The 25,408-nt window shown below is 39.1% G+C and overlaps 5 protein-coding genes and 1 pseudogene across 9 annotated transcripts; 4 read left to right on the plus strand and 2 right to left on the minus strand.

Moving 5' to 3' along the window:
- Positions 1–292: 292 nt before the first annotated feature.
- LOC148578690 (glucose-6-phosphate/phosphate translocator 1, chloroplastic-like) lies at positions 293–2,180 on the minus strand. The gene is made up of 5 exons (XM_088503151.1): positions 1,886–2,180; positions 1,684–1,826; positions 1,379–1,604; positions 1,053–1,275; positions 293–457 (listed from the first exon to the last, which is right to left on the minus strand). Exons 1-5 carry the CDS (start codon positions 2,178–2,180, stop codon positions 439–441), a joined length of 906 nt encoding a protein of 301 aa, XP_088359277.1. The 3' UTR covers positions 293–438.
- Positions 2,181–2,726: 546 nt separating this feature from the next.
- On the plus strand, positions 2,727–6,245 carry LOC110263230 (uncharacterized). Its single transcript, XM_088499794.1, has 3 exons — positions 2,727–3,638; positions 3,740–5,719; positions 5,835–6,245. The coding sequence occupies exons 1-3, from the start codon at positions 2,729–2,731 to the stop codon at positions 6,170–6,172; spliced, it is 3,228 nt and encodes a 1,075-aa protein (XP_088355920.1). The 5' UTR covers positions 2,727–2,728; the 3' UTR covers positions 6,173–6,245.
- Positions 6,246–6,839: 594 nt separating this feature from the next.
- LOC107613621 (protein-tyrosine-phosphatase MKP1 pseudogene) lies at positions 6,840–8,448 on the plus strand (annotated as a pseudogene).
- Positions 8,449–18,499: 10,051 nt separating this feature from the next.
- On the plus strand, positions 18,500–22,277 carry LOC107637412 (1-phosphatidylinositol-3-phosphate 5-kinase FAB1B-like). Its single transcript, XM_021104268.2, has 4 exons — positions 18,500–18,707; positions 18,931–19,652; positions 19,732–19,947; positions 20,235–22,277. Exons 1-2 carry the CDS (start codon positions 18,700–18,702, stop codon positions 19,613–19,615), a joined length of 693 nt encoding a protein of 230 aa, XP_020959927.1. The 5' UTR covers positions 18,500–18,699; the 3' UTR covers positions 19,616–19,652; positions 19,732–19,947; positions 20,235–22,277.
- Positions 20,095–23,603, minus strand: LOC107613630 (glucose-6-phosphate/phosphate translocator 1, chloroplastic-like). Of its 5 annotated transcripts, XM_088502007.1 has the most exons (7): positions 23,011–23,603; positions 22,706–22,931; positions 22,381–22,603; positions 22,063–22,276; positions 21,570–21,785; positions 20,908–21,203; positions 20,095–20,759 (listed from the first exon to the last, which is right to left on the minus strand). In XM_088502007.1, the coding sequence occupies exons 1-5, from the start codon at positions 23,503–23,505 to the stop codon at positions 21,774–21,776; spliced, it is 1,170 nt and encodes a 389-aa protein (XP_088358133.1). In that variant the 5' UTR covers positions 23,506–23,603; the 3' UTR covers positions 20,095–20,759; positions 20,908–21,203; positions 21,570–21,773. The 5 variants fall into 5 exon arrangements, with proteins under 5 accessions (XP_088358133.1, XP_088358129.1, XP_088358132.1 ...); XM_088502003.1 differs by lacking the exon at positions 21,570–21,785 and having other exon boundaries at positions 20,908–21,219; positions 23,011–23,505; XM_088502006.1 differs by lacking the exon at positions 20,095–20,759 and having other exon boundaries at positions 21,063–21,203; positions 21,570–21,650; positions 23,011–23,505.
- Positions 23,604–23,888: 285 nt separating this feature from the next.
- On the plus strand, positions 23,889–25,408 carry LOC107613605 (uncharacterized). The gene is made up of 2 exons (XM_021112008.2): positions 23,889–24,894; positions 25,010–25,408. The coding sequence occupies exons 1-2, from the start codon at positions 24,048–24,050 to the stop codon at positions 25,345–25,347; spliced, it is 1,185 nt and encodes a 394-aa protein (XP_020967667.2). The 5' UTR covers positions 23,889–24,047; the 3' UTR covers positions 25,348–25,408.

A 25,408-nucleotide genomic window follows, 5' to 3' on the forward strand; every position in this document is an offset into this window, starting at 1 on the left:
TTTTAATTTTTTTAAATTATTATAATAAAAAGGCTGAATATTGTACCATTTTTAAAGGATACCTAGTTGAATTGTTAAAGAAATAATTGTTGCAAACTTTTTATACATGCTCAACTGCAATAATTAGCTTATTAGACCTACTTACAAATAGTTAGTGAGATCTAATCCAACAAATCCTCTTCTTTTTTGGTAAGTGTAACTAATTTTGGGCTATAGAAATCCTCATTAGTGTACTCACATTCCAGAGTTCGTTCTTAGTCCTTATTGAATCAAAGTAAATTCTTCTCAGCCTTACATTACACGAAAGAAACGAAAATTTCGTCTACAATGACAAAGATCAAAACATGATTAGTAACATCAACTGTTCTCACTATCACTGACAGGCTCATAGTTCTAGCCCCATCCCCGAATAAGCATTCACTTAACTTAGCTTCTGAATTAGGCCTCACTGTTTTGCCTGTTCAAAGAAATAACATAAAAGCTCTCAGTTGTTGTGTTACATTTACAAATTAATAGTGTGACCCTAGTTGATCACTCATTAGACATTAAACCGTTCCATTTTATCCATTTTACTTGGCCGGCATAGATAAAATTGACAGTGACTATATATGGTTTTCCTGTGTTGTGTGCAATATGAAAAATTTCTCAATCATGGGTTTGATTTCAGTGTGTCTCTGAATATTCAAGTAGTACATAGCAAAGACAAACTAAAAATAGAGGAAATAAGAATGCACCTGTGAATAAAGGAAGGTGCCAAGAATTGCAATCGCAGCAGCAACTGCATTGGTGGGATGAATTGGCGTGTGGAAGATAAGAATGGAAGAGACAATTACTGAAATTCTCTTCATTGTGTTCCCTATGCTAAATGTCAAGGGAGATATTTGATCAAGAGACATGCAAGAGACTTGATTACACAAGTGGTAGAACACACTCTGAGCAACTACCCCCCTTAAAAAAGTTACAGCCGAAATGTCCTTAAGTATTTTTGACAAAGAAAATTGATCAGTTTAATGTTTGATAGTAATAAGAAAAGAGGATTGATTAGTGATTACCAAACAAAATTTGGACGAATCTGAGAGAGGGCAGTTTGCCAGCCAACAGCCCACATCTTAGGACCCTCCACAAGAATGGCAAAAGGTATGAGAATCAATAGAGACAATATGGAAAGGCAAGCATAATAGTTCAATCCACTAACAGACATGCCCTTCATTCCCTTCTTTGAGAATATGTTCCTAAACACAAACGCCAAGTTTGATATCATAGCCCCCATAAACCCTGCAAAACACAATCAACCAAAAAAGAGTTCTACTTCTACTTAGACTACTACTTGATCTTGATGAGAATTTAATAAACCTTGCTATAAGGTAAATGGCCTTACCGATCATATTAAAATTGAGTTCGGTCACAGCAGCAAGAGCACAACCTCCAATAATTGGCACCAGTGATAAGTAAACCGGTATAGGGAACGATTTGCCGAGCAAGAACCTCGATACTAGGACGCTGAAAGCCGGTTCTCCACTCTTGATGATGTGAGTAAATGACACTGCAACTTTAGACATACTCACAGTAGCTGCAACATGTCCAATGGTGTGTGCTACTGCAACCTGCAGACACAGACACAGAATTAGTAACAAAGCCATAGAAGGGAAACAAAAAGTGGATTATAAACTAAAATTTTCTTACAGGGAACAAGGCCTTCCAGAAATCCATGTTAACTTTAGGGACATGAGCGAGCCTTGTGGCCCAGGAGATGAACATGATAAGAGAGCCGGCGGCGAGGGACAGAGAGTGGAAGTGAGCCAGGGGTATGGAAAAGCATTGAGAACCTTCTTGTTGTATATGTTGAAGACGACGTTGAGTGCCCACCATGTAGCGAAATACAAACCAATCTTGAGCTTCTGAGCTGCCTCTGATGTCTCTGCTGCTTGTGGCTGTGACTTATCTGCCTCATAGGCATGACACCCTGCAACCTTCCTTCTAGGTTTAGTTGACAATGTGAGGTTCTGAGTGCATGGAATAATGTAAAGTGGTTTATGGGAAGAGAAAGAGGGTAGTGCAGTGCTTTGTTGAAGATTTTGAATAGAGGGTGGTAACCTTGGAACAGGAACACGCTTTCTGCAGGAGAATGCAGCAGAGCCGGCAAGGGGTGAGGGTGCTGTGTACTTTAAGGATGATATCATGGTGGTTTCTGATGGTGTAAAACAAAGAAGATGATGAGTTTGTAGATGCTCATATAATCAACAAAGGGTATTTGTATTTGTATATTTGATGAAACCAATGTGATGTGGATTCTTGTGTCTTACGCATTGATTACTGCGCGGAAGCCACATGAGCAACGGTTGACAAGTTTGTTAGCAAAGATACTTTGGAAGGTGACAAGATCGAAGAGGAAGAGATTTTAATGGAATATGGAGACGGATCTTCCTAGGAAACGGATTTAGAATAATCAAGTTTGATTTTATTCTAAATTAATCAAAACTCGTGGTGTCTTTTTAAGTATAAGTTGGGCCAACGAATTAAAGTAGTCTTAGATCGTTAAGCACTGTTGTTAATCACGATTTTAATTCTCCTGGTAATTGGCTGATGCTGCGAACTCAGGTTCAGCTGCCACTTGGAGTACAAAGGAAGATGGACGAACAATGGAAAGGAATCTCTTCTCTCTCTCTCCACACACATATATATACAACGCAAAATGTTGCATTGAAGCAGAAGATAAGGTGCAATGAAAATGAAGTCCCTCTTATATCCGACCCTGTTGTCATTGCTGCTTTGGCACGTGGCGGTGGTATCAGCTGCAAGGCTGAACATGGCTAGCGATGAATCGGCCTTGGTTGCCATGAGGGAGCATTTTAACTCCTTGGATCCCAACAATGTGCTCGCAAGCAACTGGTCCAGCAGTACCTCTGTTTGCAACTGGATTGGCCTCACCTGCGGCTCTTCCCACCGCAGAGTAACTGCCTTGAATCTCTCATACATGTCTCTTGATGCCACCATCCCTCCGCATCTTGGAAACCTGTCATTCCTTTCTCGCCTGCATCTTCCCAACAATAGCTTCCACGGTAATCTACCTGCTGAACTTGCTGGATTACGTAGTCTGAGCATCATCAACCTTAGATTCAACAAATTCACTGGAAGTATCCCCTCCTGGTTTGAATCTCTACGGAAACTAAAACACCTGTTACTGGCAGGCAATAGTTTCACTGGCACAGTCCCACACTTCCTGTTCAACATGAGTTCCCTGCAATCGCTTGAACTTCTTGAAAACAAGTTTTGGGGTCCCTTACCTTCCAACATTTTCTTGTCTCCTTCTTTGCAATATCTGTATCTTACTTACAACCAAATTTCAGGAGCTATCCCTTCAGCTATCATCAACAGTTCGTTACTGCAGGTTATTGACCTCGACTACAACAACCTATCCGGACAACTGCCGGAGCGCATCTTCCACCATCTTCCAAACTTGAAAGAGCTTCACGTGACTAGTAATACCTTATCCGGTGAACTTCCACGCAGTTTGTTCAATTGCAAGCAACTGCAATATTTATCCTTATCCTACAACACCTTCGGTGGAAACATACCATCTTCCATCGGGAATTTAACAAGCCTCAATGAGATCTATCTTGGCTATAACAATTTCAGAGGTATCGTATGTTATGCCAATATGACTCTGCGAATTGAGTTTGATTAACGTTATCATTGTTTATACAATTTAACGTATCACATTGTTCGAATGTTGTGCCAGGTGCGATACCAAATGAAATTGGTAATCTACGTAGTTTAGAGATTCTGAGTCTTCCTTTCGCCAATGTAAGTGGCTACATTCCGCCATCAATCTTTAATATTTCTACCCTACGGGTAATTACTGTTAGTAGAAATCATTTATCAGGCAGCCTCCCAGCAAGCCTAGGCTACATGCTTCCAAAACTTGTTGAGCTGTACATGGGGATTAATTATCTCAGTGGAAGAATCCCAAGCTCCTTGTGCAATGCCACTATGCTTAATAACATAGATTTGGCTTACAATTCATTTTCTGGATACATTCCAGACATTTTTGGCAGCTTAAGAAGTCTCCAGCTGCTCAATCTTGGAAAAAATAATTTGACAAGTGATTCAGAGCTAAGCATTATAAATTCTTTGACAAATTGTAGATTTCTCAAAAAGTTGATATTTTCTGGAAATCCATTGGATTCTATTCTTCCAATATCGGTAGGAAACCTTTCTACTTCTCTGGTTGACTTGAAACTTCGGGGTTGTTCAATGAGAGGCACCATTCCAGCAAGTATTGGCAACTTGAGCAGCTTGATAAACCTTGACCTTGGTACTAATAATTTTGTTGGAACCTTTCCTACTAGCATAGGGAAATTAATAAAGCTACAAGGCTTCTATTTACATGACAACCAATTGGAAGGATTTGTTCCGAATCAATTGTGTCAACTAACGAGCTTGTATCAATTTTCCCTTAAAAGAAACAAATTCTCTGGCCCTATACCTTCTTGCATAAGCAATCTTACCTCATTGAGATGGCTTTGGCTTGCTTCAAATAAATTCAACTCAATACCTTCCACCGTGTGGAAGCTGTTCGATTTATTGCTTTTAGACTTATCTTCCAATAATTTAAGTGGATATCTCCCATTAGATAGTGGAAATCTAAAAGCCATAAGTTGGATTTATTTATCAGGAAATCAATTTTCAGGTAGCATCCCAAGAAGCCTCAGCAATCTTATGAATTTGGTTCATCTTACCTTAGCAAGAAACAAATTTGAAGGGCCCATCCCAGAATCATTTGGTCGTATGGTAAGTTTGGAACAACTTGACTTATCAGAAAATAACTTGTCTGGTGTCATTCCGAAAACATTGGAGGCACTTGTGTATCTGAAATATTTCAATGTTTCTCACAATAAGTTAAAAGGAAAAATCCCGGATGGGGGACCTTTTGCAAACTTCTCAGCTCAGTCGTTCATGGGGAATAAAGGATTATGTGGTGCTCCACGTTTCCATTTTTCGGAGTGTAAAATTGAAAAATCCCGAAAATGGAATGCACATATTGTGTTGACATATATTTTACCTGCAGCAATAGTTGCCACCCTTCTTGTGGCATTCCTTTGCATCCTAAAATTCCGGAAGCACAAGGTGGTCAACAATTCAGAGGTGGATCAATCGGGAGCAAGATGGAGAAGAATATCATACTATGAAATTCGGCAAGCATCAGATAGGTTCCATGATGGCAACTTGCTTGGTGTAGGGAGTTTTGGAAGAGTGTATAAAGGAGTACTCTCAGATGGGACGAATGTTGCAGTGAAAGTGTTTAATCTGGGGCTGGAAGGAGCATTTAGGAGTTTTGATGCTGAATGTGAGATATTGCGCAGTGTCCGCCATCGAAACTTAACCAAAATCATTAGCAGCTGCAGCAACATGGACTTCAAGGCATTGATCCTAAGCTACATGCCTAATGGGAGTTTAGAGAGGTGGCTACACTCGGAACACCATGGCTTGAGTATGATCCAGAGGCTAAACATAATGATAGATGTTGCAGAAGCAATGGATTACCTGCATAATGGTGGTTCTGTACCAATTATACACTGTGATTTGAAACCCAGCAACATATTACTAGATGAAGACATGGTTGCCCACGTGACTGATTTTGGCATTGCAAAATTGCTGAGTGGGGATGACTCCATCACTCAAACCATGAATCTAGCCACAATAGGCTATATGGCCCCTGGTGAGTTTCTTATTTAATCTTATGCTTTATGTAATAAACCTTGATAGCAATCAGCTATGAATCTAATAAAATTTGTTTTGTTTTCCACTTTGTTGTTTTTTTTCTTATTTTGCAGAATATGGACTTGAGGGAAGAGTGTCTAGGCAAGGTGATGTGTATAGCTATGGAATTTTACTTATGGAGACCTTCACACAGAAAAAACCCACTGATGAAATGTTTGTGGGAGAGTTTAGCATCAAAGAGTGGGTGAAAATGTCGTGCCCTAATTCACTACTTGATATCGTTGATGCAAAATTATTGGTGGAAGAAGGAGAAACAGATACTAAACAGGACTGCTTGTTGTCTATAATGACTTTAGCTCTGAATTGCTCAGCTGAGTCTCCGGGTGAAAGGACAAGAATGAAAGACGCTATGAATGCTCTTAAAAAGATTAAAAGATTACTCTTGAACTAAAATATATGCTTTAGTGTTAGGCTCAATTTACATATTTAGAATCATTTTTAGAAGTTCTTGTAACCCCTTTTGATTAAGATGTAACTTCTCATTTTAACCAAATTACTTCAATTATATGCATTGCGAATTGGGATCGTGTTTCACCCGCACATACCGTAGTTATTTTTTCAAGAAAAAAAAGGAAGGCCTAGGCTAGAGATTTATTTCATATATATATATATATATATATATATATATATATATATATATATATATATATATATATATATATATATATATATATATATATATATGTTTTAAGTAGAGATAAAAAATGATTTTTCTTTTTATTTTTTGAATAAAGGATAAATAGGTCCTTGACTTTTTTTTTTTCGCGGATATTTTCGTTCTCAAGGATTGGAAAATACATTCATGTCCCTGACTCTTCCAAAACGCGGACAAATTGACCCCTCCGTTAAAGTGACTCCGTTAGACTCAACGGAAAACGTTGACATGGCTCCCGTGGCGCTGACCTGGCCGTTACGGGAGCACACATGGCATGTAGTTTTTTAAAACAGGACATATTAGTCCTCTCACACCAAAACGTGTAGCTTTTCAAAACAGGACATATTAGTCCTCCTAACTCAAAACAACGTCATTTCACCAAAACCCCCAATCTTTCACATTTATGAGCCCAAATCCTTCCACAAATCAGCCACCTCCAACCCCAACCACCTCATGTGCCCCTGACTCCCTCTTCCACCACCACCTACTCTGCCCCTCCTCTCCTTGCCCCATCTTCCTCCCTCTCTACCTCTGCCCTTTTCTTCTTCCTTCGTCCTTTTTTCTTTCCATTCTTCTTCCTCGGTCCCTGCCTCCATCACCGCCGCACAGCCGCGCCTCCGTCAGCCACCATCAACGCCGACGACCTCCTCCTTCCTCTCGCACCAGCACCGCTTCCAGCAATAACCCATCCGGTGAGGCGGATCCAAATTCCTGCGGCGGAGACACTGTCACCGGCCAGAATCGCAAGTTCTGTCCGCTGCCACTTACGCCGCGATTGCAGCAGAGTTCCAAGTCCCGGTCGAGCCTGCCGCCCCTCCAGCCGCTTTCGATAGCCCGGCGGAGCCTCGATGAGTGGCCGCAGGCGAGCTCAGATGACATTGGGGAGTGGTTGCCCCCACAGCCGCCGTTGACCACCGGTGGCGCCATGAGAGGTAACCCTGGTGAAAGGTTGAAACTTGATCTCTCCTCAATTCAGATGAACAATGATAGGAATTGCAATAATGGCAGTAATAGTAGTGGTAATAATAATAGTTGTAACAATAATGGTGTTAGTGGACTCTTGAAGAGGGATAGAATTGCATTTTTTGATAAGGAGTGTTCAAAGGTTGCTGAACATGTTTACCTTGGTGGTGATGCTGTTGCTAAGAATAGGGATATATTGAAACAGAATGGAATCACTCATATCTTGAACTGTGTTGGTTTTGTGTGCCCCGAGTATTTTAAGGCTGATTTTGTGTATAGAACATTGTGGCTTCAGGATAGTCCTTCAGAGGATATTACTAGTATCTTGTATGATGTGTTTGATTACTTTGAGGATGTTATGGAACAAGGTGGTAGGGTGTTTGTGCACTATTGTCAAGGTGTGTCTAGGTCTACTTCGTTGGTGATTGCATACCTCATGTGGAGAGAAGGACAGAGCTTTGATGATGCTTTTCAGTTGGTGAAGGCTGCAAGGGGTATTGCCGATCCGAATATGGGGTTTGTTTGCCAGTTGTTGCAGTGCCAGAAGAGGGTGCATGCAGTTCCTCTTAGTCCTACCTCTTTGCTTAGGATGTATAGGAAGGCTCCACACTCGCCTTATGATCCTTTGCATCTCGTCCCCAAAATGTTAACGGATCCTTCGCCTTCCGCATTGGACTCCAGGGGAGCTTTTTTTGTACATATTCCCACTGCAATATTTGTTTGGTGATTAGAGGAAAGTGGGCTGCTATGATGTTGATTATGAAGTTTTTCAAAAAGCTATTGTTGGAGGTTTTGTGCCACCATTTCCATCATCAGAGGATAAACATGAAACCCATCTTCTTGCAAGAGAGAGTAGTTGGAGTGCCTTAAGGCGTAAAGTTTTCTCTTCTCATATGAAGGAGATTGTCACAGCCCCTAAGTCATCCCTCTCAAGGATTTATTCCGATTTCATGTTGTGTATTCATTCAACAAAAACTTCATCTCCATCCTCATCATCTATATCATCATCTTCGCCCTCGTATCATCATCTAATGGGAGTAAGGGAGTGAGAAAGAGAAGAAGACGCGAAAAGAGAGGAAGGAGGAGGTCGCCGGCGTTGATGGTGGCTGACAGAGGCGCCGCTGTACGGTGGTGATGGAGGCAGCGGCCAAGGAAGAAGAATGAAAGGGAAAAAGGACGAAGGAAGAAGAAAAGGCAGAGAAATTCGAAACAGGATTGGGGGAGGTTACAAAAATGGCGTCGTTTTTGTCTCTAGGGACTTATATGTCCGGTTACGAAATGCTCCAGGCCTCCGTTACGGCCACCTCAGCGCCACCTCTACCAGCTCATCCTTTTCCGTTCAGTGCAAACGGCTGAATTCAACGGAAGGACATAAATATCCACGTTTTTCAGGGGTCAGGGACTTGAATGTATTTTTTATTCCTTGAGGACGAAAATGTTCGCGAAAAAAAAGGTCAGGAACGAAAATGTCCTTTATTCTTATTTTTATTTTGGAGTGCCATACACGATTTGCTAAAATATGGTGGCTTTTGTTTAAATTTCCTTGGTATAGGAGCCATTATGCTAAAAGAGAAACTGTAGAAGGTATCAAATGAATTATCAGCCCCAAGCACAATCCAATGGCAAAAAAAAATAAAAAAATATATGTCTAAAATTTTTTTCATTTTTATCACATTTTGTTTCGGCACATATTTTTTTTTTATTTTTTTGAGTAGTTGAGACTTAATGGTTAATAAATAAATATTTTTTAGTTTAATTGATAATATTTTTATAAATAGAATAATTTTTGTATTATATAAAAATAACAACTTTAATATATATTTTTTATTGTTTTAATCCTATTTCTATTTTTTTGTTATGGTATCAAAACACTTAGAACTTTGTTAATATCCATTAATAGTGAAAACTCTTTTTGAAGTAAAAGAGCTCAACATAATAAAGTAAAACAACAAAATAGAAAAAAATTTAACAGCAAGTATAATAATTTAACACATGGTCATTTCTGGCATTACATCAACAACCGTTAGGATCAATTCTAATCCACTCTTTGTAATTCATAAGCGACCTATTGATAACTTCCGTTATTCCTGCTTCTTAACTTCTAAAAATTTTGTTATTCTTTTTCATCCATATATGCCAAAACCCAATAACAAAGCTCTCGCAATGGATGACAACACTTTAAATCCTTCTCAAAATCCAAACCGTCCTTACTATATACATCCTTGTCAGAGTCCTACATCAATTCTTATTTTTTCAGTATGGCTTTTGACAGGTTCAATTTCAGCTTCTCCTACAAATGATCCCCTCTCTTCATCTTGGGAAAGATGCAATAACCTAGTACTTTTTTGGTTCTTTCACTCAATATCTCCCTCAATCACACAAAGTGTTATCTATCTTACCTCTCCTTCGTCTGTTTGGCAAGATCTCCACAATCGTTTTTCTCAAGTAATACCACGGGAGTTGGTTATCATTCCCATGGGAATTAACGGATTAAGTAAGCAATAGTCAATTAATTATTCTAGTCAGACAATCAAAATTTAGTTTTTAGAAAGCTTTAACATAAACAGTAAAATAGGCAAAAGTAAACAATGAATACTGAAAAGATGATATGATTAAAAGAGTTAAGATTTTAGAGATGTCGAGACTTAACCAATATTTTTCACCTTCTACATTGATCATGCAAAGATACATCTATGGCAAATCATTAATAATCAAACATCAATCTCTTAATAATTTGATTTCTCTTTAACCTAATTAATCATTAATTTCTTAGTCAATTATTTAAGAAAGTATAAAGTATCGTTTTTGTCTCCAACGTTTGGGGTAAGTCCTAAAGTTGTAAATCTTCCTATTTAAACCCCAATATTTTAAAATTGGCTCAATGTTGTCCTGCCGTTAGAGATCCGTTAACAGAATTGACGGCCAGATAAAATTGAGACGATTTTGAAACGTTAGGGACTTAAATAGGACAAAAACGTTGGGGACAAAAATGATTCATAGAAATAAATTTTAATTTTATCTTTCAATAATATTAATTTTTTACGGTACATAATTATTCAATTATTTTTCAATCACGTCTAAGTAAATTACAGTTAATCACATTACTTTCATTCTAAATAAATTTATTTTTTTTATAATTTTACTCTTAAAAATTTTTACTCATCATGAAATATTTGTAGAATGACTAGTACATAAACTTGCGAAAAAGAAAAAAAAATGATACACATACAATAAAGTATAAAGTGTATCTTTTGTCTCTAATGTATCAAAATTCTTTAATATTTAATTTAGTTAAACTTTATTTCTAATTTTATTCTTCAATAATATCAAATTTTTGCGGTAGCTAATTATTCAATTATTATTTTATTTTATTTTTAATCATATTATTTTTTTCTAAGTGAATTTATTTTTTATTAAGAGCAAAATTAAAAAATAAACAACAATGCTAGGGAACCAAGAGGGTATCAGCCAAAAACCAGTCAAATGCCTCTGGGTGAATCTAAAACCTCTACGTGGATGGTGCTTATGTTAGGCATTAGAATGTTTCTTTTATTTGTAAATTGGATGGTTCTGAATCTATTTTTTGAATTATAAATAAGTTAACATATATGGATGTTTCTTCTGCTAAGTATCATAATGTTTCTTTTTCATACTAAATGGATGTTCTTTTATATATTTTTTGAATATTTTTGTATTGCAAATGTGAATATCGTTATTTTTTTAAGAATTTTATAGTTTTTTTTAAATCTTATAAATATAAAATATAACTGAATATTTCTTTTGTTAAGCATTAGGATGTTTTTTTTCATATTAAATAAATATTTTTTTTTTATATTTCTGTAATTGTTTAAGAACAACTTGTGTTCCACCACTCCTTCCTTATCCTTGAAGTTGAACCAAGTGCAAGGTAAAGACCGATTGGATGCGATGAAATCGCGATTTGACCGATTCGAAGACTTGTGCCTATAAAAACCTTCCTCTCCTTCGTTCTTTTCGTTCTTTCCTTTCCAAAGTTTGATGAAAGCTTCTTCTCCGAATTCGAATCCGAACCCGAATTTTTTGACTTGGAACGAACAATGGCCGTTCCTGGTTGTGATTATGCTTCTTTCAAGGTGAAGGACCTTCCAGATCTAATTCTGTTTTGTCGATCAGGTGAAATCTACACACTATTTCTCAGTGTGTGCCAGAAAGCCTCCTTGGTTGATGGTATCATAGTGAATACCTTCAATGATTTGGAATCAGAGGCCATGAGAGCTTTACACAAGGGTTCTCATCCTTCTCGTTCTATTTTTTCGGTTGGACCCATCGTTGCTCAACCCAACCAAAACCAAGATGAGAAGATTCATGAATGTGTTGCATGGTTGAACTATCAGCTATCGAAATCTATGTTGTATATATGTTTCGGGAGTGGTGGAACACTCTCTCAGGAGCAAGTGAATGAGATAGCATTTGGATTGGAATTGAGTGGACACAAATTCTTATGGATATTTTTAGAGGTAGGTAGGTTAATATGGAAGAGAAGAGTAATGTTTTTATAAGTTTTGATTAGGTTTATTTAATCAGTTTAAAATTTTTTTAATTTTGAATTTAAAAATTTAAAATTAATTATTAATAATTATAATTAATTGAGTTATTCACTTTTTGGCTGATTAGACACTTAGTTCCTATACTTTTCCAAAAATAAATTAAATAATTATTTGATGTAAATAAATTAAAATTATTATAGAAAAAATTAAAATTTATTAAAAATTAAAATTATTGAAAAAAAAGATTTTTTTTTACTTTTTAATAAATTTTAATCTTTTCTTCAATAATTTTGATTTTTTCACGACAAATAATTATTTAATTTATTTTTTAATTTTTTTCTTAACAAAAAATAAATTTACTTAAAAAAATGTGATTAAAAATAAAATAAAAGAATAATTGAATAACTATGTACTGTAAAAAATTAATATTATTAAAGGATAAAATTAAAATTTATTTCTGTGTATCGCTTTTATCCTCAACGTTTTATTCCTATTTAAGCCCGTAATGTTTTAAAATTGTCTCAATTTTGTCTTGCCGTCAATTCTGTTAACGACAAAAATGAGCTAATTTTAAAACGTTAAAAACTTAAAAAGGACGATTTAAATATTAGGGACAATTTTAACACTTACCAAATGTTGGGACAAAAGAGAAACCCTAGCAGAGAAAGAGTACGTACTCCGTACTCAGAGAGAATGAGAGAAGGAGAGAGCGGGAACGAGTGTTTGAGGGTGAAACATAGTGAGCATGGCGGCCATGCCGTCGGAAGAGATAAGGGGGAGAGTGTGGGTGGGGGTGCATCCGGTGTCAAGGAGGGTTTTTCACGAGGGGGTTTTTCAAATCCTACAAAGATCTCCTTTAGAGATAAAGTCATTGGTCCAGAGAAATCGAAGGCGTTTGCACTTGCAGGATCTCTATCTGGGGATAGTATAGCCACGATGGTGGGCAAGCAGGGCGATTCCCAACCTCCATGTGTAAACTTCACTGAAGAAGCCAAGCTTTGTTTGGCAGAGCCTTATCGAGAAGCTTTAGTGATTAAGGTTCTTGATAAAAATTATAGTTACACAGCTCTTTCACACAAGCTTCGGATGGTTTGGCGCATCAAAGGTGGCTTTGATCTGCTTGATGTGGGGTTTGGGTACTTCATGGTAAAATTCGATGCATGTGAAGATCGTGAGAAGGTCATGCTTGGTGGTCCGTGGTTGATTGAGGGGCACTATGTTGCTGTAAAACCGTGGGATATAGATTTTCGGCCATGTGAGCAATCCTTCGGGTCTACGCTTGTATGGGTTCGGATTTCGGGGCTCCCAATCTGGTGCTATCAGGAACAGGCCATGATGCGTATTACTTCTGCAATAGGAGTTCCCATCAAAGTGGACTTAGCCACTAAATTGGCTGAGAGAGGACGATATGCCCGAGTATGTGTTCAAATAAATTTAGGACTGCCAGTGATCAAGCATATCATTGTGGAAGGCGTAACTCATGTAGTGGAGTATGAAAGTTTAAATTTAATTTGTAACTCTTGTGCACGTTATGGTCACGATATGGCACAGTGCTTGGGTAGAGACTCTAGGGAAGGAAAGAGTGTTGATTTCGATGCCACCAAGCCACGGGACGGTACAAAGGCAGTGCCACATCCTGAGACCAAAAGTCACAATTCAAATGAAGTAGAACCTAATGTGGTAGGTGGCGTTACTGGCGAGAATCCTGCATCGAATTTGCAAGAAGATTTGGAGGCTAATAATTTGGAAGGAAATAATGTTGAGGAGGCTTGCATGTATGATGAACCAGGCTGGGAGCGTGAGGAAAGGTAAAACCAAGCTGGGTCAGAAGCAATCTAACAAGGTCCAAAGAGGCATTCAATCCAGAATCGATTCGGGTAGAGTAATCAGGCCCACCATTCACTTCTCTCACACGAATGGATCAAGCTCCTATCGTGCTAGGGTCGGGTCACGAGTCAAGGTCGGACACAGCGCTTCCCGTGTTGGTGAGACGTCGATCTCCTCAACCCGACACACCCCAGTGCCTTGCGGGTCCTCTCTCCGGAAACGACCAAGGCCGGGGTCCCTACAGAGCTCGCCAGTTGAGAAGAATGGAGGCACGATGGTGGAAGCATCGTCATGTCTTCCTGCAACCGTGAAGGAGGGTGTTACCGTGGCGGTTCCATTGGAGAAGGAAGGCGCATTGCCGGCTGTTACTGCGTCGGTAGGCGGGATTAAGGAGATATTCCAGGGAGATCCGGCAAACCTGAAGGTCACGGGAGTCACTTCCGCTGGGCAAGCCTCGGTTTGAGGTTGGTGAAGCACTTTGATTTCCTTGTTTTATATTTTTATATTTTATATTATGGATAGTTTAAATATAATAGTTTGGAATATTAGGGGTGCTTCTAATAAGTTAGCCCGGGTGAATTGTAAAGAGCTGGTTAGGAAATTTAAACCTGTAATTTTTATTGTGGTTGAAACTCACTGTCCTTTTCAACACTTGAAAATGTTCTGGGAAAGACTTGGTTATCACCCTATTGGTATAGTGAAGGCGTCAGGACACAAGGGGGGTATTTGGTTCCTTTCTGCAATACAGGGTGTTCACTGCAAATGGGTTGATGCTTTCGATCAGTGTGTTACAGTTGAGGTTCAGGTAAATAATGTGATTTGGAGGTGCAGTGGTATCTATGGTAGTCCTCAATTTAATACCAGAGTTTCGCTATGGGATTATCTTGTTACTCAGTCTTCGTCTTTCTGCGGGCCATGGATTGTTCTTGGTGATTTTAATGAATCTAAGGGTTGCCTCTTCTCGAGTCATCATGCAGATCGGCTTGCTGCCTCTCTAGGGGATAGTAATCTGTTTGACTTGAAGACTATTGGAAGACAATTTTCTTGGTACAGAAGGGTTAAAAATGGTGTTGAGGTGGCGAAAAAACTTGACCGGGTTTGTATCAATAGTGGCTGGCTATCTCTATTTCCAGAGGCTTACGCAGAAATTTTAAATAGGCTTCAATCTGATCATTGTCCTATCCTAGTACGCTGTACAGGTCGTCCTCAACCGAAAAAGAATAGACCTTTTCGGTTTATTGCAGCTTGGGCAACTCATCCGGGGTACAGAAATATTGTGAACCAGTCATGGCAGGCTGGCTACAGAGAGATGCACGGCAAGCTTTCAGAAGTGCAGAAGAACTCTTTGGAGTTTAATTCTAAAGTGTTCGGCAATATTTTCGTTAGGAAATGCAAATTGGAGAGACAGATTAATTTCCTTCAGAAGCGACTTGAAGTAATGGAAGATTTGTCTATGCGGCAAAAAGAAAAACAGCTGATTGAGGAATTTAATAACACGCTTGTGCAGGAGGAACTTCTATGGTTTCAAAAATCCAGAGAGCAGTGGGTAAAATTTGGGGATAGAAATACCAAGTTCTTTCATGTCCAGACTCTTGTGCGGAGAAAGCATAATAAGATTCATGGTCTCTTTCTTCAAGATGGGGTGTGGGAAACGGACCCGGATATCCTTAGAAGGGAAGCTGAATCCTTCTATAAACGCCTATTCTGCCAGTCGGAGGATGTAGACTTAGGTTGTCTTGGTGATGTGTCACTGCCTTCCCTGAATGATGAAGCCTGTTGTAGCCTCACAGCGCCAGTTACTCTGGAAGAAGTTAAGTCGGCTGTTTTCAGTATGCATTCTTTTAAGGCGCCGGGCCCTGATGGGTTTCAGGCTTTCTTCTTTAAAGAATACTGGAAGATTGTTGGTTTTGATGTTTGGACTATGGTTCGTCATGCGTTCTCTGGTTTGGATATGGATCCAAGGATGATGGAAACTCTTGTGGTTCTTATTCCGAAGGTAGAAAACCCAGTTTCCATGAAGGATTTCCGACCAATTAGTCTCTGTAATGTGGTTTACAAAGTTATAACGAAGGTTCTGGTCAATAGACTTCGTCCCCATCTCAAAGAGATTATTGGGCCCCTTCAAGGAGGGTTTATCCCGGGGAGAGGAACCCCTGACAACATCATTGTAGCACAAGAGGTTCTCCATTTCATGAAGAAGACAAAGTCAAAGAAAGGCACCCTGGCCTTTAAGATTGATTTGGAGAAAGCGTACGATAGAGTGGATTGGGGATTTCTGAAACAAACCCTGGTGAGTTTTGGCTTTCCTCCTCCGACAGTCAATCTGATTATGCGTTGTGTCACTGCTTCCTCACTGTCTATCCTCTGGAATGGGGATAGATTAAATAGCTTTACTCCGAGCAGGGGTCTTAGGCAAGGAGATCCTATATCACCGTATCTGTTTGTGTTGTGTATGGAGAGATTGTCCTGTTCTATTAATCAGCAAGTTGATAAGGGCGTGTGGAAGCCAGTTGCGGTTTCTAGAGGGGGTCCAAGAATTTCTCATTTGATGTTTGCCGATGATTTGCTTCTTTTCTGTAAAGTTGAAAAACAGCAAGTTCAAACTGTAATGGTAGCTTTGGAAAATTTCTGCAGAGCCTCTGGGATGAAGGTTAATGTGGAAAAATCTAAAGCGCTATGCTCCAAGAATGTTTCAGTGACAAGAAAAGAGATTTTCACTGGAGTCTCCTCCATCAGATTCGTTCAGAACTTGGGCAAGTATTTAGGGGTGAACCTTAATCACTCTCGGGTGACACGCGCAACTTTCAACGATGTTTTGGACAAAATTCGGGGAAGGCTAGCCAGTTGGAAAGGAAGATTGCTTAATAAGGCAGGCAGACTCTGTTTGCTCAACTCGGTAGTGACTGCGATTCCTACTTATCGCATGCAAGTATCTCTCTTCCCTAAAGAGGTAACTAATAAGATAGAATCCATGATGCGAAACTTTCTATGGAAGGGTCAAGCTGATGGTAGAGGCCTGAATCTAGTTAACTGGAAAGTGTTGGTCACTCCTAAGAAGTTTGGAGGTCTGGGAATTAGAGATCCCTTTTGTGCCAATATTGCTCTTCTTGGAAAACTAGTTTGGCAACTTTTTCACCATCCCAACAAGCTATGGGTTCAACTGTTGACGGAGAAATACCATTCTTCTAAGGATGATTGTTTTAGTCGGTCTCGAGGAAGTGGATCTTATGTTTGGAAGAGTATATGTCGAGCTTGGGATATCCTAAAGGAAGGTTTTAGTTGGTGCATTGGGGATTTGGAACAGAACTTTTGGTTTTCTAAATGGAGAAGAGAGGGGCGACTGTGTCAGGAGATGGATTATGTTCACATTTCTGATTCGGATCTCAGGATCTTGGACCTTTGGTCATCTGGACAGTGGAACCTTGAGAATATCTATTCTCCTCTGAATCAGTCTCTGCAGAGCAACATTAATTCTTACAACCCAGATGTTCAAGCTGGTTCAGAGGTCGGTTGGTGTTGGACTGGTGCGGCCTCAAAGGTTTATGATGCTCATAGTGGTTATTTATGGCTCAGTAAGAAGATGTTTAGTTGGGAGGATAGGGGTAATTGGCTTTGGCTTTGGCGTCAACATGTTCCGGAAAAGCACAAATTTTTGGCCTGGCTATGTCTTCGGGAGGCTCTTCCTACTGCTGCATTTCGTTTTAGAAGGGGCATTTCGCACACGGATAGCTGTCCACGATGTTTCTCAAGTCAGGAGTCGGTTTTACATTGTATTCGGGATTGTCCAAAAGCCCAACTTGTTTGGCAAGCTTTAGGGATCTCCGATCAACCAGTGGATTTGATGAGTTGGTTCTTACATAATAGCAAACAGCGCCCCTTTAGATTCTTTTCTGGTCTCTGGTGGATTTGGTGTTCGAGAAACAACGAGATCTTTCATCCTCACGAGCATTGGACCACAGACAAGGTGATTGGTATGGCTTTGTCCTTAGAAAAGGAGCTCCAAAATATTTTTGAGTTGCAACGACTATCTATCCCCTCAACCATTAGTGGCTCTTGGATTCTCCCCTCAGTGGGTACCTTTAAGATTAATTGTGATGCTAGCTATCCTGGCAGTAGTGCTCGAGTTGGTTTTGCTTGTGTTAGCAGAGATTGGAAGGGAAGGTGGCAACAAGGCTGTCTGGGAACAATTGAGAGTCGTAGCATTTTGCAAGGAGAGTTGTTTGCTATTTGGAGAGGCTTTCTTTTAGCATGGGACTCGGGACAAAGAGACATTATATGTGAGACAGACTGTGTGGAGGCTTTTACTATTGTCAATAATTTACAAGATTGCTCTGGGTTTACTGATCCTTTGGTGTTAAAAATCCGAGATATCATGTCTTGGAAATGGCGTGCTGATCTTCGGTTGATCTTGAGAGATGCAAATACAGTAGCAGACATCATGGCAAAGACTGCAATGAGGACTATTTCTCCCCAAGTGGAGCTTCCATTGCCTTGGAAGGAGTTTGAGAGTAGTATTCAGCGGGACTGCCTTTCTTAAGCAGTTTCTTGTTTTTTTTCTTTCTTAGTTTTTGTTTATTTTTCTTTTAAGTCACAAAAAAAAAATGTTGGGACAAAAACATACTTTAATCTTTAAAATAAGAATTTTCTCTAGTTGATTCGGTGTTACCTATCAAATTTAATTTCAAAAGTTAAGAACTTTGAGAATAAGTTTTCAAACTTAATTCAAGTAAAACGTGTCACTCCTGACAGTACTAACATTACTCTTTTCTCCATGCCTTATTCAGCCGGGCCTTATCAACAAATGCAACAGGGTCCGTGTCTGAACTTGCATCAGTCTCCTATGAGTGGAAACAACACTGATAGGGAAGGTTTATCACCTCCATTAGGGGGAGGAATGATCTTGCAGGAGACATAGGGGATCCATTACAAAAGCAATTCGAATTCCCTATGAACAGGTATTTTCTGTTTCTTGTGTTCATCAAAAGCATTGATATATTTGTTTAGTTAGGCGTGTTCCATGTAGTGTTATATTTTATATAAATAGTATTTAGCCAATCATATTCTTCATGTGTCTATGACAAATTAAAAAATAGTGTGTAATAACTATGTGTTTATAGCTAATTAGGACTGCTGCTTTTTGTAATAGATTATATTGTGGCTTGTATGCGGTTTTTTCAGGAGTGATGATGAGGATGAGTATGGTGTATATCAGTTAGACTCCGAGATGAGACATTATCCTCAGGTGAATATCTACTATGGACAGGCTGAGTTCGAAGGAATAAGCAACACTGATGGCTCGCAGAAAGTGCATCCTGATGCAGATAACGGTAATGCAAATCTCACTTCAGAGAACGGATTCGACACACAGGGTTTAGAAAGAAACACAGCAGTTGGGAAGAGTGAGGATGAACCTTATATATATGAAAATGAAGCACCTTCCTCACTATATGTTTCAGAAGATGTTGATGCTGAACCTGTTGATTTTGAAAATAATGGACTTCTCTGGCTCCCTCCTGTACCAGAAGATGCAGAAGACGAGCGAGAAACTTTTTTTGTTGATGAAGATGATGAAGATAATGGCGGGAATGGGAATGCCATTGGTGAGTGGGGATATCTGCGCAATTCAAACAGTTTTGGAAGTGGAGAGCATCGCCACAAGGATAGGACAAGTGAGGAGCAGAAGAAGGTCATGAAGAATGCAGTAGATGGACATTTTAGGGCATTAGTGGCTCAGCTGTTACAGGTCGAAAACCTACCTATTGAAGACAATGGTGAAAATGTTTGGATGGAAATAATCACATCTCTCTCGTGGGAAGCTGCTACTTTATTGAAGCCAGATACTAGCAAAAGTGGAGGGATGTGAAAGTCAAGTGCATTGCTTGTGGCAGCCGCATTGAAAGGTAAATGCTGTAATTTATCTGATTTTCTGCACGTGATTTCTATGTTGTCATACTTATCAGGTTTTCTTTTCTACAATAGGGTTGTTAAAGGAGTTGTTTGTAAGAAGAATGTGGCTCATCGTCGCATGACATCAAAAGTTGATAAACCTTGCTTGTTGATCCTTGGAGGGGCTCTTGAGTACAGGCACTCAAAATGTGCCTTCAATTGATCATCTTTCATCACCAAAGTTGGGTTACTGTGAAGCTTTTCATGTTGAAAAGTTTGTTGAAAATCTGAGCAGTGCTGCTGCTCAAGGTAGTAAAAAACCAATGAAAACATTTATGTTTTTTGACCGCTGCCCAAAGCCATTGGGTTGCACAGTTCTAATCTAATCTTATTTTATAGAAATTTTATTGTTATTATTTTATTATTATAAAAAAAATGTTCTGGAGACTTTAACTTGTAAATTACAAATCATGTAAAATGTGTGTGCACTAGCAACCACAAGGCATGTGTCTTTTTTAAGGAAAAATATAACTTAATTGTCATTACTACCAACTACACATCATTAATATTTTTCTAATTTTGACATCATTGAACAGATTTTACTTAAAGGTGCTGATGAGGAAGAATTGAAGGAGGTAAAGCATGTGGTTCAGTATGCAGTTTTTGCAGCTTACCATCTGGCTTTGGAGACATCTTTTCTTGCTGATGAAGGAATCTCTTCCCATAAATTCCGCTTAACAGTCTGCCTCTTCCTAATACAACATCAACCATTCAGAGGTCAATCTCAACATTTCCTGATTTCGTTGCTGCTAGCAGTGAAAAGTCTCAGGGGCTTGAATCCGACACTGGACCATGGAGAACTAAGAGTGTCAGCAGTACTGAATCCTATTTGTCTAATGATGATCCTTGTGAATCTTTGCAATCTGCATCATGTATCAGCCATGCAACTGCCTTTTATTCTTCCATTGTTGCTTCTGGAAATGCAATTCCAGGTTCATACAATGAGAAAATTCTTCCTAGCAAATACACAAATGACTCCACACAACCCCTGGAGGAGGAAACTCCTGAAGTGAACAACTCTTTGGGAATCATGAATGATCCTACTGTAAATGGTTATGGACCTGCAGAGAAATTAGATCATGGCATCAATAGATTTTGTAATATCCATTTCATTGTATTTCAGTGGCTGCATTGTCAATAATCAGAACTCTTTAATAATAAGAACTTGAGTTTTCTTAAGTTTCTGATATATAAGAGTTCTCAAATTACCTGTTTTGGAACAAAACACAGACATTTGGTCGTTCGTGGTGGGATGAAATTGTGCCAACTGTTGTGATGCCAACTGTTATGACTGGAGCCGAGCCTCATAATCAGGTATTATTCTTGCATTATGCGCCTTCCATTAATTGCAAAAAGACTTGATGGGATTTTTGCTTTTTGGGAAATAAGAGCTTGCATTGCAATCCTTGGAGGTATTCTTGGGTTCTTTACAAGATCTTTCCAAACTTGAAAGCTTAGTTTTTTGTAATTAAGACATTTGCACAATGTTGAACTATCCTCAAATGCTGTCATTGGGTGAGACTGCAAATTCATTAGTTCCACAAAAAAAAAATGGAACTAGAAATTACTCAAACTTACAAAAACGAAAGGATATTTAATTTTAGGATGTTTTGTATTCTTTGATAGTCATTGAGGGAATACTATAGAGAACTAGAGATAGAGACATATTTTTATAGTACTTTAAAGAAATAATTGTTCTATATGATTGAATATACACACAGCAAGCAAATTTTTTATACAGGCACAACTGCAATAATTAACTTATTAGACCTACTCACAAATAGTTAGTGAGATCTAATCCAACAAATCCTCTTCTTTTTTGGTAAGTGTAACTAACTTTGGGCTATAGAAATCCTCATTAGTGTACTCACATTCCAGAGTTCGTTCTTAGTCCTCATTGAATCAGGTAAATTCTTCTCAACCTTAGATTACGAAAGAAACGAAAATTTCGTCTACAATGACAAAGATCAAAACATGATTAGTAACATCAACTGTTCTCACTATCACTGACAGGCTCATAGTTCTAGCTCCATCCCTGAATAAGCATTCACTTAACTTAGCTTCTGAATTAGGCCTCACTGTTTTGCCTGTTCGAAGAAATAACATAAAAGCTCTCAGTTGTTGTGCTACATTTACAAATTAATAGTGTGACCCTAGTTGATCACTCATTAGACATTAAATCATTCCATTTTATCCATTTTACTTGGCCGGCATAGATAAAATTGACAGTGACTATATATGGTTTTCCTGTGTTGTGTGCAATATGAAAAATTTCTCAATCATGGGTTTGATTTCAGTGTGTCTCTGAATATTCAAGTAGTACATAGCAAAGACAAACTAAAAATAGAGGAAATAAGAATGCACCTGTGAATAAAGGAAGGTGCCAAGAATTGCAATGGCAGCAGCAACTGCATTGGTGGGATGAATTGGCGTGTGGAAGATAAGAATGGAAGAGACAATTACTGAAATTCTCTTCATTGTGTTCCCTATGCTAAATGTCAAGGGAGATATTTGATCAAGAGACATGCAAGAGACTTGATTACACAAGTGGTAGAACACACTCTGAGCAACTACCCACCTGAAAAAAGTTACAGCCGAAATGTCCTTAAGTATTTTTGACAAAGAAAATTGATCAGTTTAATGTTTGATAGTAATAAGAAAAGAGGATTGATTAGTGATTACCAAACAAAATTTGGACGAATCTGAGAGAGGGCAGTTTGCCAGCCAACAGCCCACATCTTAGGACCCTCCACAAGAATGGCAAAAGGTATGAGAATCAATAGAGACAATATGGAAAGGCAAGCATAATAGTTCAATCCACTAACAGACATGCCCTTCATTCCCTTCTTTGAGAATATGTTCCTAAACACAAATGCCAAGTTTGATATCATAGCCCCCATAAACCCTGCAAAACACAATCAACCAAAAAAGAGTTCTACTTCTACTTAGACTACTACTTGATCTTGATGAGAATTTAATCAACCTTGCTATAAGTAAATGGCCTTACTGATCATATTAAAATTGAGTTCGGTCACAGCAGCAAGAGCACAACCTCCAATAATTGGCACCAGTGATAAGTAAACCGGTATAGGGAACGATTCGCCGAGCAAGAACCTCGATACTAGGACGCTGAAAGCCGGTTCTCCACTCTTGATGATGTGAGTAAATGACACTGCAACTTTGGACATACTCACAGTAGCTGCAACATGCCCAACGGTGTGTGCTACTGCAACCTGCAGGCACAGACACGGAATTAGTATCAAAGCCATAGATGGTAAACAAAAAAAGGGTGATACACTAATATTGGCTTACCGGGAACAAGGCCCTCCAGAAATCCATGTTAACTTTAGGGACATGAGCGAGCTTTGTGGCCCAGGAGATGAACATGATAAGAGAGCCTGCGGCGAGGGACAGAGTGGAAGTGAGCCAAGGGTAAGGAAAAGCATTGAGAACCTTCTTGTTGTATATGTTGAAGACGACGTTGAGTGCCCACCATGTAGCAAAATACAAACCAATCTTGAGCTTCTGAGCTGCCTCTGATGTCCCTGCTGCTTGTGGTTGTGACTTATCTGCCTCATAGGCATGACACTCTGCAACCTTCCTTCTAGGTTTAGTTGACAATGTGAGGTTCTGAGTGCATGGAATAATGTAAAGTGGTTTATGGGAAGAGAAAGAGGGTAGTGCAGTGCTTTGTTGAAGATTTTGAATAGAGGGTGGTAACCTTGGAACAGGAACACGCTTTCTGCAGGAGAATGCAGCAGAGCCGGCGAGGGGTGAGGGTGCTGTGTACTTTAAGGATAATATCATGGTGGTTTCGGATGGTCTAAAACAAAGAAGATGATGAGTTTGTAGATGTTCATATAATCAACAAAGGGGATTTGTATTTGTATATTTGATGAAACCAATGTGATGTGGATTTTTGTGTCTTACGCATTGATTACTGCGAGGAAGCCACGTGAGCAACGGTTGACAAGTTTGTTAGCAAAGATACTTTGGAAGGTGACAAGATCGAAGAGGAAGAGATTTTAATGGAATATGGAGACGGATCTTCCTAGGAAGCGGATTTAGAATAATCAAGTTTGATTTTATTCTAAATTAATCAAAACTCGAGGTGTCTTTTTAAGTGTAAGTTGGGCCAACGAATTAAAGTAGTCTTAGATCGTTAAGCACTGTTGTTAATCACGATTTTAATTCTCCTGGTAATTGGCTGATGCTGCGAACTCAGGTTCAGCTGCCACTTGGAGTACAAAGGAAGATCGACGAACAATGGAAAGGAATCTCTTCTCTCTCTCTCCACACACATATATATACAACGCAAAATGTTGTATTGAAGCAGAAGATAAGGTGCAATGAAAATGAAGTCCCTCTTATATCCGACCCTGTTGTCATTGCTGCATTGGCACGTGGCGGTGGTATCAGCTGCAAGGCTGAACATGGCTAGCGATGAATCGGCCTTGGTTGCCATGAGGGAGCATTTTAACTCCTTGGATCCCAACAATGTGCTCGCAAGCAACTGGTCTAGCAGTACCTCTGTTTGCAACTGGATTGGCGTCACCTGCGGCTCTTCCCACCGCAGAGTAACTGCCTTGAATCTCTCATACATGTCTCTTGATGCCACCATCCCTCCGCATCTTGGAAACCTGTCATTCCTTTCTGGCCTGCATCTTCCCAACAATAGCTTCCACGGTAATCTACCTGCTGAACTTGCTGGATTACGTAGACTGAGCATCATCAACCTTAGATTCAACAAATTCACCGGAAGTATCCCCTCCTGGTTTGAATCTCTACGGAAACTAAAACACCTGTTATTGGCAGGCAATAGTTTCACTGGCACAGTCCCACACTTCCTGTTCAACATGAGTTCCCTGCAATCGCTTGAACTTTTTAAAAACAAGTTTTGGGGTCCCTTACCTTCCAACATTTTCTTGTCTCCTTCTTTGCAATATCTGTATCTTACTTACAACCAAATTTCAGGAGCTATCCCTTCAGCTATCATCAACAGTTCGTTTCTGCAGGTTATTGACCTCGACTACAACAACCTATCCGGACAACTGCCGGAGCGCATCTTCCACCATCTACCAAACTTGAAAGAGCTTCACGTGACTAGTAATGCCTTATCCGGTGAAAAATTGCTGAGTGGGGATGACTCCATCACTCAAACCATGAATCTAGCCACAATAGGCTATATGGCCCCTGGTGAGTTTCTTTTTTAATCTTATGCTTTATGTGATAAACCTTGATAGCAATCAGCTATGAATCTAATAAAATTTGTTTTGTTTTCCACTTTGTTGTTTTTCTTCTTATTTTGCAGAATATGGACTTGAGGGAAGAGTGTCTAGGCAAGGTGATGTGTATAGCTATGGAATTTTACTTATGGAGACCTTCACACAGAAAAAACCCACTGACGAAATGTTTGTGGGAGAGTTTACCATCAAAGAGTGGGTGAAAATGTCATGCCCTGATTCACTACTTGATATCGTTGATGCAAAATTATTGGTGGAAGAAGGAGAAACGGATACTAAACGGGACTGCTTGTTGTTTATAATGACTTTAGCTCTGAATTGCTTAGCTGAGTCTCCGGGTGAAAGGACAAGAATGAAAGACGCTATGAATGCTCTTAAGAAGATTAAAAGATTACTCTTGAACTAAAATATATGCCTAAGTGTTAGGCTCAATTTACATATTTTGAATCATTTTTAGAAGTTCTAGT

The sequence above is a fragment of the Arachis ipaensis genome, chromosome B1, assembly GCF_059453495.1.
Source record: "Arachis ipaensis isolate K30076 ecotype BB chromosome B1, ASM5945349v1, whole genome shotgun sequence".
NCBI classification, from domain to species: Eukaryota; Viridiplantae; Streptophyta; class Magnoliopsida; order Fabales; family Fabaceae; genus Arachis; species Arachis ipaensis.